Source organism: Diadema antillarum, unplaced genomic scaffold (assembly GCF_040938485.1).
Source record: "Diadema antillarum isolate AM-2024a unplaced genomic scaffold, OU_Dant_1.0 seq00000720_RagTag, whole genome shotgun sequence".
In the NCBI taxonomy this organism is placed as follows: domain Eukaryota; kingdom Metazoa; phylum Echinodermata; class Echinoidea; order Diadematoida; family Diadematidae; genus Diadema; species Diadema antillarum.
In genome coordinates this window covers 1162017-1174207 of record NW_027271624.1, presented here as the reverse complement: position 1 = coordinate 1174207, position 12191 = coordinate 1162017, and the positions used below count along the sequence as shown (strand labels likewise).

Genomic DNA, 12191 nt, shown 5'->3' with positions numbered 1-12191 from the left:
TGATGCTGCTGCTCCTGATATCAATAACAATGATGATGATGATGATAATGATGATAATAATGATAACAATATTCATGATAATAATATAAATGATAACAATGTTAATAATGCTTATTTTTCAAACATGGTATCCACCATACATGGGTGTTCAGAGCACAGTGCAGTATGAAGCATAGTCATCTTTCAAAACAAAAATAGAAGGTCAATGTGGAACAATACACTATCTACTGATATACTGATATGAACAAATGTGATGTAAGATTAGTTCAGAGTTTGCGAAGTTGGACTTTTATGTAATATTTTCAGGTAGTTTGTTCCGAATATATGGTCCAACATAGAAGGGACTATCCCTTTCCAATGTTTATTAGAGTACTTTTTGTGCTTCACCAATTCATCCCAAAATATGACACTTTGTTTTAAAATTGGTGTTCATCTCCCTTTCAAATGCTGGTGCTAGTGTTGAGATTTTTTAACAGGTGATTCTACTTTTCCACCTCTAGTTGTGAGGGATTAATATCTACAGTCTCTAGGGTTTGAGTCTTTTCATACTCCTTGTCATGTGATCATCCACCATCACTTGGTATAGGCTTACAGCATAGGTACCCCCTTCTCTCTCTCCCCCCCCCCCCCCCCCCCCCCCCCGACCATGGGGACAGAGAAACTCTTAATCTCCATCCCATTGGGATTAGTTAGATAGAAGGATAAAGTCATTCGGCAGTATCGAAAAAAATAGTTTCGTCTGACATTATCCGTCTTAAAGATGCAAAGAACAAGATTTCATCTTTGCATTGATAGAGAATAACCAATGGTGGGAAAACACAAACATGTTGTCCATGGTTTCTTTAAGGTATGTATGGAATATGGTTCTTTGGTTAAGGGTAAAAAAAAAGAAAGAGAAAAAGGAAACAAGAACAAGTAAAAACATGTGAGCACAGAAGAAGGCCTTAACTCCTATGTGTTTGGGAGTTGATAGGGAATGGGGAATATGTTTTCATCATCTTCTCTCCATAGCTAAATATAAAGTGTGTAGGTGAAGATGAATCAGAAAACTGTGCTGTATTCAGGGTCATAACAAACTCTATGATGAGGAAGCCCACTCATTTTGGTATTTTTACACAAGATGCATTGAAAGAAGGGATCATACTGTGTTCAGGGTATATTTAGGAGTTCTTTCATTATGTGATCGACTGATCTTGTACAGAAGTAGTTTATGTGATAATATTGGCTCCTGTAATGCTAATGTGCTGTGTACATCATTATCCACTGTTGGAAATCACAGACTTTTCTTCTGAAAAAGGAGGGTACTGGTTCCAGTCGTGCATTCATTATCATTTGACATATACTAGAAGTGCTGCTACATAATATACAAACGTACGGAAACGTAAATGCGAATCATGGCCAGGAAAGTCTCATGGAGGTGGTAGAAGTGAAAGGGATGGAAGTAATGATATTTTGTCCTCTCTGCACCAATGGTTTCTCTTTGCCTGGTTATGGAGATCAGAAAGTCGGGGGGGAGGAAATTCCAAGTGACAAGGCGGTGATAGCCACATGAAAGGGGACAAGCAGCGGAGTGGAAGTTTGCTCAGCAGCCGACAAGTACGCCACCCAGCAGGTGCTGGTGGGGGGAAGAAAGGAATAGGAGAGGGGAGGGGGGAAGGATGGGGTGTAGGGGAGGGTAAGGGGGCGGAAGAGCGAAAGTGACAAGCTCTGAGATGTTAATTTAGCATCGTGCCGTTCGTTGGGCAGGTGTTGACAGTTTGAAATCAACATTCCTGGAGCGTAGCGGCAGGTGGAAAAGCCACTGACGTGTTTCGGGATGATGGTGGTACAGAGGGAAGTTAGAGGTTCTGAGGGGGTTCTTTTTTTTTTTGTCAGATAATAGTTCTTATCAAGAAAAATACATGGCTCCTTTAGTAACCCTTGTTTTAAAGAAACAAAAAGAACAACAACCCTCCATGTTCAGAATGAAAACTCCACTGGAAATATATCCACTTCCTTTCATTTTGTACTCCTAAATAATATTTTCCCTGAGAATTTAATGAAAGTCTGAAATTGATTCGGGCTAAGAGCAGGGATGTGACAGTGTGATGGTCAGAGTTTCTAAGGTTTTGTGCTCAGTGGACGATGCCCAAGAGCAGCTTTGGACGTGTGGTGATGATGTCGTATCTTTTTGTAAGATGCTCTCACCTCCTTTGCCCTCAACACAGCCCATAACATGATTTGCATCACCTTGAAGATAGTGACTTCCCCTGCCTCTGAAAGACACATGAAGGAGAAAGTGTCCATGATATATTTGCAAGTGGGAGTGGGTCTTGGAGAAAATGATTCTTCGTTAGAAATAACTGTGAAAGTGGCGATGATGTTCCACGCATGACACAAATGAGGGCTATGACATACGTGATGTCATGCTAGTATTTCGCAGATGAGAAGGCAGGCAGGGAGGCAGGCAGATATTGACACACCAAGATTTGACCCCTCTTATGCACTCGTGGTCTTCGTAAATCAGTCTGTGAGTCAATCAGACCACTGGGGGTGATTTGTAAACAGCGCCATCTAGTGTTCTGGGCTGTATAAGTATTCTGGCTTCATCAGGCTGAAGGAATTTGAATCATGTGTTGTTGGTATTTTTGAAAGAAGTGTATTTAGTGAAAATGGTAATGAAGAAAATAAATATCCTGGTTTCTTGCACCCATTTAAGAAAACTTATAAAGTTGAATTATGGACAATTGCAGAATTTTAATCCATGACATTAATTCCAAAAGGTGTGTTGTGTTATTAAGATTAGATTAAATGTTGTTTAATTCAGAATACCTGTATCTCTTTTTTTTTTCTTACTGATGTGATTCAGCAGTCTTCCAGGGGAAGTTTAAACTTTGCTTTGCATGTTTATTGCTGCTGTGTTAAGACTTTACCCATATAGCATTATTGTAGGAATCATTTATTGCCCTATATGTTTCAGAGTTTAATGAAATATACATATGTTTTGATAGACACACACACACACACACACATGTTCATGATACAAACCTTGATACATTAGGTTAAAGAATCTGACCCCAAGCTTTCTGAAGTTTCGGTATTTATAGCTAAATCACTGGGGTTTGTTTGGTTGTCTGTCTGTCTGTCTGTCTGTCTGTCTGTCTGTCTGTCTATTTATTTCAACCATCAGGAATATAGGGTAGTATTTCATGTGAAGTCTGTGGTGGCTTTGTCCCCTTGGCCTCTGTCAAGTGTGTAGCATAAATCTTGTAAGCCCTTTGTATACTAATGCATGCAGTCTGAGACATGTGTATCTAACTCTAGATTATATATATATAAAAAGTAGTAATAATCTTGAAAAAAATCAGATAGTTATCATCTGCCCTCATGGTAGACGGAAATGCCATGCCGATTCTGGTCTCTACATGCACTTGATCTTTGTTTACTCTTGTTGATTTTTGAGCGATGGTGAAAGGGAGGGGGGTGGGATTTGAAGGAGGATATTTTGTATGAGTATACTGTGGCTGACACAGCGACCTTTGCAAACTGTAGCAGGACCTTTTGTTAATCAAGCTGAAGCAGATTAGCATACTCCTGGCCCTGAAGAAAGCAACAACAACAACTCAGCAAAGTTTGGCAATCAGTGTTGTTCTGAAAGATAAAATAAGTGACAGTTGCTTTTTCTGTTTGCACTTGGCAAGAACGGAGAACCAATATCAATTATCAGACACTGGTAACCTTTGTAAAGGCTTCTTCCTCATTGCTCTCAGTTCCCCTTGGAAAAACAGACCATGTAATCATGAACTTTTCCTGTCCTTTCCATCTGACGGACACCCCTATTATCCATATTTTCTCTAATCACTGTCCTTTTTTTCTCTCCCCCAAATTAGTACACAAAACTAAAAATACTAATGCAGAATTCAGTTTACTGCAATTCACATGATCCCATTTTTTTTTTGTTCCAAATAATGATGAAGTTTCATGAAGATACTGATTGTATCACATTTTATTTTTTGTTCACTTCTTATTTGCTTTCAAAGATACAAAAGTGCTTCTATGGCTTTTCATATTTTTTCTGCATTAAAGGGAACGTATAGTTTTGGTTGAGAAGGGGGATTCAGATTTTGTGAGATAATTAGAAACAACTTAAGACATGCAAAAGAGCATACAATTGCAGGAGGAATTCCAAGTTTATTTGATGAAAATCAGATTTGAAGTGGCTGAGATATACAAAAACAAAGTGAAACAAAGTGGTCCGAATGAAAGGTACAAGTGTAGGTCCCACCCTTTATTAGATCCTCTTTAGTTTTGGATTTCTTTACCCACTGATTCAGAATCGACTGAGTACTGTACTTTTTTTCAACATTCTCAGAATGGTAGTGTTATGTTGTATCTTTATTGTTCACATTGAGTGCACTGTGTTTTGTTGTTATGGTGGCAATAGCAAAGAACCTGTCATTGAAGCATTGTGCACAATTCCTTTGAATATTTGCAAAAGGTGCTCAGACATTCCTAAACCTGCTCCATACTCTACAAATCTTCTGCAGTGAAAATAAAGTTTGGCCTAAAACTGCCACTTTGATGGCATAAACATTGTTCAGGTTTGGACATCTTCACCCTCCAACAATGCATAAACAAGACCAGGCCATAAAATCTACTATAAATATCATATTTTGTGAGCAGAGGATTTAGGGGATTTGGTTGGAAATAGCTTATTTTACGCACTGGATGAGACATCGCTGTTTATACCGCAAGCACTGAGTGTACAGATATATTGAGAGACGATGTATGGGTGTTGAGAAGTCAGCAGTCACCCTATAAATGCCAGTGTATATGTCTACTTTTTTTGTGTGTTTTTTTGTTTGTTTGTTTTAGCGAAGCTTCATTGCATAAACTTGATTCCATTAACCCATTGAGGATGGACTGATTTTGCTTCAATACGCATTTTCCATAGACACCTGCCTGAGTATACTCAGGACTCGTCCTCAATGGGTTAAAGAGTTCAATGTTTTTGCAACCCAGAATTTTGTTCATTATCTGTGCATAGGATGCATATGATATAATTTTACATCTCTGGTAAATAGTTCATGCCCTATTTTACTATTTTTGTCTTTATGTCCTACTGGTTACAGTAGGGCCTACATGTACCTGGTATGTAGTGAAAGATGTTGTAGGATTTTAGATCGTGCCTTCATTTATCCAGTAATAAAGGGTCAGCTCTCATTTCTTCTTGTATTTGTTTTTGCTTTGTCTGGCACAGGAATGGAGCAAGTTCTGGTTCGTACTCCGAGACAACAAACTAAGCTTCTTCAAGGACTCCAGCGATGAAAGTGTGAGTGAGAATTCTCATGAATGTTTCATGAACATAGAATGGGCCAGTGCAAAGAGCAGATGGTTATTTCCTCGTCAATCCTGAGGCTTCAATACCATTACAATCTTTGCCTTCCATGGTACATATGTGTGAGCCTGAGTTTCCTTATAGTCATAACACAAACTCAGTGCTTTATATTATTTGTTTGAAGGGGGTGTTCCAAACACTTTGTGTCTGTGAGAAAAACTAATTACAGTTGATAACAAAAAACATAGGTCAATGAAGCTATGTACCAGTCTTGTAAAACTGACATTTGTTACAAGATGCAGTTTTTAATTGATAAAACACTCGTATGAATATTAATTTGTTGTCAGTGTGATTTGCATTTTGAAATTGTTCGTAAGTTTGGGAATATTTTGGAATGCTTATTTCAAGTTGTTGTATTATACCACTTTTGTTAATCATGGTAATTTTAAAAAGCAAAGCAGTTCTTCATTAAATGCTCAAATCCAACATCATTATGTCCAAATGTTAACATGAGGCTTTTGAAACTCTTGCATCCACTCATTGATCATGAACTGCACATTCAGAGACCACAGATCTATATTGGGAAAGTGTAGGAAATCAGAGATAAGACAGATTATCCCATTTTCCACTTTGACGCGGCCGGCTCTCGCATTTGTGCCGTTTGTTGACAAATGTGTCCCAATTAAGCCGTGTTTCCCAAGCGCATCCCAATCTGCATTTCCCTGTCGTGTATGACTTGGCACGGCGAAATAACCCATTAGACGCTACAGTTGCTCTAATAGTGGGAAGCACTTGTTTGGGGGAAGAGAAAAAGAGTAGAGATAGGTTGAGTGAGGGGTGGAGAGAGGGAGAGAAACTCGATCGTAGTAACAGCCAGGTGGGTGGGCACCGTTTCCTGTAGAACTGGGAAAGTTTTGGCACTCTCATCCGCCCCCAGCACTGCTATGTCATTGAGAAAGTCCATGCAACCTCTATGGCTTGAATCATAATTTCTCACCGTTCATTCTTCACAGTACATGTGCGTACGTACATGTATGTGTGTATATAGTATTTACATATAAAGTTAAATACATAATTGTATGTGCATTATTTTTTCTTGAATTTCATACGACAGCCAAGCAACCTAGCGGGAGCCGTGGATCTAGCAGAGTGTAAGGAGGCAACGGAAACAACTGCCAGTAGAAATTATGGCTTCCAGGTCAAGGTAGGTCGCACCATGTAGTACACAGGTGCATGTCACGCCTCCCCCTCATCACCCGCCCATCCCTACACCCCCTCTTACCTATCTGTGCTTGACTTGAGTTCAGGCTGTGAGGCGACCTTGTCCGTGTGGAGCTGCGGCAAATATATTGTGCCTCTTTAGCATGGGTAATATTTCATCTTTGCTGGAGTTACCGCCAAGATTTATTGGGTTTGTATGTACATGTATTGTGTGTGTGTTGTTGTTGTTGTTTTAACAGTGTGGGTATTTGTTTCCCTGTAGTTTGAATATGTAAGGGACCAAGTTTTGGTGTGTGTGCGGCACCTGAAAGAAGGGGTTACATAGGGAAGAGATGGCAAAGGAGCATGCAGTGTAGTAAACTTTGAGTCCCAGTACGCTATACAAACAATTTTTGGTGTTCTAAGATATGTAGGCAACAGGGGGCTATTTGTTTGTTTGTGTGTGTGTCGCTGGAAGGGCATCAGTGCTCTACCTCAATTTCCCAACAGTGAACTGTAGCCCAGCACATATTGTGTGATTTGGTACGATCACAACACTCCATCAGATATGTTGTGAAAAGCTATTTTAAATTCTTGCATTTATTGGAACATCAATAATCATATTGAGGATCATGAGTTATGTTGTAGGCCTATAGGGTAATCATTTTTTTAAAAATAATTAAACTACACCCTCCACCTTTTCCCATCTGCCTATGAAATGAAAAGTTGCAATAATTTTCTGGTTGCCTAACATCTGTTTAAAAAAAAAAAAAATCCTGTTTATAATTTTTCTGCTCAGATTTGCTAAATAATGTAGAGCAAGATATTGATATTTTAACTACAGGCAAGCGATATGGCTGCCCATCATTGCATTGCTATTATCGTCAGGAGGATGAATTTGTGATTTTTTGTACAGTCCCACTAATTGTAGGGAAGGTCGATGCTTCCCTTACAACCATGATTAATTTGCAGTGTAGTAGTAAGGGAGTGAACTCACATGTAGTTTCCCAAGTTGCTTCCTTTAGTCAGTAGCCTTTTTAAGATATATCTGTTATTATCTTTTTATTATTATTATTGTTATTGTGTGTTTGTTTTTATGCCTCCGTTTTTTCTGTTTTTCTATTTTTTGCTGCGAGCCTGTTTAGTATCAGTTTCACAAGTGACAACCATAGTTCATTCCGTGACCACACTCTCAGTACCAGACATCCTGTGATTTCACTGAGGAAATATCAAAGTCACTTTAATATGACTCTATATTCTCTTCAGCAGATCTTTTAGATTTTGTTTGCTCTTGAAACGCTCCTTTTGCCAATTTCCAAATTGTTGTCGGGGCGATATTTATGGATATTAAGACCCACTAGGGGCAAATAGAGGAAAACATAGTAATATTTTGTTATGTTGACCTGGAGTAATAATAAAGTGCTATTGCATGGCATTAATAATAAAGTGCTATTGCATGGCATTAGACAGAAGCAGTATATACAGTGCCGACCGCGGGAAACGTCACGCTTTTCCGAGATCTGGACGAGGCCACTGACGCGTATCCCCGCGGGTACCCGCGGGTATACGCGTTCAGTGGACGAGTCCATCCGCCCGCACGGATAATCCATCTTCGGGAATTTGCGTCTCGATTGACGCGGGTTGGACGAGGGTGGACGAGGGTGGACGAGGGTATTCAAGGGCACATTCCCGTTAAGCTTTATTTTGACCGCTCAATCAAAATACATTTCATGGAGTTCCGACTTTGCCCATTTTCATCAAATTCCGATTTCAGGGGCTTCTTTTCGATTTAATCACACTCTGATGTCCACTGCCTTGATTGTTCGCTACTTTCTAAAGAAGTACACCTGCGGAAGTTGTGCACATGCGTTCATCACTCAAGTATCAATAATTATTAGAACATATCGACATCGGTTACGATCATCTCGCTATTCACGACTTTTAACGACCTGCGCCACCAAAATTTCATTGCTGAAAATTCGGTGGCCCAATCGGGCTACAAAAAAAGTCGGATGTTTGCCTTTACTTTTGAAAATGAACAGCGGTAACAGTCGGCTCCGTAAGACGCAAAAATGAATGTCGCATGTTTACTTTTGATTTTAGAAATGAATCACGGTGACATTTGACTCCGTATGATACTGGAATAAATACCGAATGTTTGCTTTGGCGTTCGGAAGTGAATGATAAGATCCAACTCCGTAAGACGATAAGATAAATGCCGGATGTTTGCTCTTACGTTCGAAAGTAAATAGCAATAACATTCAGCTCCGGAAGATGCTTGAGTAGGCTATATATCGAATGATCCCTTTGACGTTCGGAAATGAATAACAAAAATATTCAACTCCGTACGATGATAAAATAAAAGACGGATATTTGCTTTTACTTTCGAAAATAAATAGCAATAACATTCGGCTTCGGAAAATGCTAACATAAATGTCAGATGATTGCTTTTACGTTCGGAAGTGAATAGCAGTAATATTCTGCTCCATACGATGCTAAAATAACTGTTGGATGTTTGCTTTTAGATTTCGAAATGAATAACAGTAACATTCAGGTGCGTTCGGTGGTAAAATTAATGTTCAATGATTGCTTTGATGTTCGGAAATGAATAACAATGACATTCAACTCCGTATATACGTTTATAAAATATACAATGTATATCTGATGTTTGCTTTTACGTTCGGAAGTAAATAGCAATAACATTCAGCTCCCGAAGATGCTAAAGTAAATGTCGAATGATCCCTTTGACGTTCGGAAATAAATAACAAAAATATTCAACTTCTTACGATAATAAAATGAATGACGGATGATTGCCTGTACTTTCGAAAGTAAATAGCAATAGCATTCGGCTCCGGAAGATGACAAAATAGATGTCAGATGATTGCTTTTACGTTCGGAAGTGAATAGCAGTAATATTCTGCTCCATACGATGCTAAAATAACTGTCGGATGTTCGCTTTTAAATTTCGAAATGAATAACAGTAACATTCACCTGCGTTCGATGGTTCGGAAATGAACACAATAATATTCAACTCCGTGTATACGATGATAACATAAATGTCTGATGTTTGCCTTTATGTTCAAGAGTAAATGGCAATAACATTCAGCTCCGGAAGATGCTAAAATAAATGTCGAATGTTTGCTGTGACGTTCGGAAATTAATAACAAAAATATTCAACTCCGTATATACGATTTTGCGTTCGGAAGTGAATAGCAGTAATGTTCTGCTCCATACGATGCTAAAATAACTGTCGGATGTTCGCTTTTAAATTTCGAAATGAATAACAGTATACATTCAGCTGCGTTCGATGGTTCGGAAATGAACACAATGATATTCAACTCCGTGTATATGATAACATAAATGTCTGATGTTTGCTTTTATGTTCAAGAGTAAATAGCAATAACATTCAGCTCCGGAAGATGCTAAAATAAATAACGCATGTTTGTTGTGACGTTCGGAAATGAATAACCAAAATAACTCCGTATATACGATGATAAAATAAATGTCTGATATTCGGTTTTACGTTCGAAATATAACAATAACAATCAGCTCCCTTCGACTTTCGGAAATGAATGATAATAATATTCAACTCCGTACGATGTTTAAATAAATGTCGGATGCTTGCTTATAATTTATATTGCTATGTACTTTCGCAAATAAATAGCAATAACATTCGGCTCCGGAAGATGCCAAAATGATTAATGTCACATGATTGATTTTACGTTTGGAAGTGAATAGCAGTTACATTCTGTTCCGTACTATGCTAAAATAAATGTCGGATATTTGCTACATGTGTATTACATTTCGAAATGAATAGTAACATTTGGCTGCGTTTGATGGTAAAAAACAAAACAAAAACAAAACAAAAAACACACACACACAAAACTGTCTGATGTCTGCCTTGACGTTCAAAATTCGGCCCCGTACGATATGATGAAATAATTGTCAGATGACTCATTTCACTTTCGCAAGTGGACAACAGTGACATTCGGCTCCGTACGATGATAAAATAGATGTCGGATGTTTGCTTTTATATTTGGAAATGACTAACTGTTAAATTCTGCTCCGTATACGACAGAGCTTCCAACCTTTCGAAGCACAAATTAGTACTCAGCAGCTCCAAAATTCGTATTTTCCACCAGAATTCGTATTTTTTTCAATCTCCCTCTTTTTGCTATGAGGCCTACAGGCTCTAAACATAACGTTATGACACATGCCGAAGCATCCAGCTGGTCACCAGCACGATAAAGATTCTAAACTACGCAATGTTCAGCGTTGATTGATTGCTTTCTCGCAATGTGTACAAGTGCAAGTTTGTACCTCCAAAATCTTTCTGGGCTGATTATGGAAGCTTCCATTTTCTAGCAGGGGACGGGGAATGCTTGATCTTCTCAAGAGAGCTTCTGTGTGAGCGGATGCAAAACTCTGTTCTGTGTTTCCAATTATGTACTATCAAAACATAATCATGCGTTGTTTTCAGGCTTTTTTCATTTTATTGGATTTTAAACATCAGCATTTTTCGAAGTATTCCAATTCCTTTTCCCCTGACTGGAATCGGAAAGTCTGCTATAACGATGATCGCAAAATGCCGCGCTGTGTGTGGAAGCGCCGATGTGGTGCAAACACGTGGCTTCATTTTCAAGTTTAAATGAATGCGCCATGTGCTCCTGCCTATAAGAGGTTACTGCAAGTTCGATGGATCGAATGCGCCATAGCTGAGCTGAGCTGAATGGCTTGTTTACGGTAAACATGCAATTTACGTTCGATATGAAGAAATCATTACGTCTTTCACGAGGGAAAAACACACAAAACAAACAAACAAACAAACAAAATACACCCACGAACGAATGTTGATAGCCAAAACTTTGAAAAGTAATAAGCAGTTTTGATGCGCGTGAACTGAAATTAATTGTCATTACACGTTGTATTTTGTTGTCTAACCAGGTGATGACTGCATCTCATTGGACCTTCTCGTAGTGAATTTGTCTGGGCATACGAGACCTTTCATGTATTTCTGTGATTGCATTTTTAATTGACTAAATAATCAATCCTTTTGTTATTGTTCAGGGAACATTAGATATTCGATCAAGTACACTATAATCGACTCTTCGATGTTCCCTACTACAGGGCTGCACACTGGCGCCGGTCCGACGGTCAAAGACCGGTAAAAGTCACTGTCGGACCGGTAACTTTTCAGGAAATCCACAAGTTACCGGTCCGACATGACCAGTAAAAAAAAAAAAGCAGTGGCGGGGTCAGTAGAAAGAAAAAGATCAGCCCCGATCAGGGAGAAACAGAATGCAAGATATCGCATTGTTCAACAAGTTTTACGCAAGTTTTCGTTTATGTCCACCGGTGCAATTTGTACAGTAAACATACATGTACATTGTCTTGAGCACTTTAATAGCAGTCGACCAGTTATTCGCGCTCGCTTGCGCATTGGCGCTGCTCACGCACTGCCATGCCATGAAATACATGCAAAGCATGTATACGGTACAATGTAACTGTTGAAATGCATGCAAATTTGTTTGTTCGTTTGCTTGCGATCGGCGGTCATGCCAGACAAGAAGCATTGATAGAAGCGCACGCATTTCTGGGTCATTTTACTCATGATTTTTTAACGCAAGATCGATCCGATCCCGGCTTCGCAGCAGCGTGGCAGTTGACATGTTAG

The 12191-nt window shown here is 39.0% G+C and overlaps 1 protein-coding gene across 2 annotated transcripts in view; it reads left to right on the top strand.

The window, feature by feature from the left end:
• Positions 1 to 12191, top strand: part of LOC139738051 (uncharacterized) — a 187391-nt gene that overhangs the window by 134654 nt on the left and 40546 nt on the right. For both annotated transcript variants that reach the window (XM_071648714.1, XM_071648713.1), the window contains exons 9-10: positions 5240 to 5311; positions 6432 to 6521. In XM_071648714.1, the coding sequence (XP_071504815.1) occupies positions 5240 to 5311; positions 6432 to 6521 (162 nt within the window). The remainder of the gene's footprint in view (positions 1 to 5239; positions 5312 to 6431; positions 6522 to 12191) is intronic.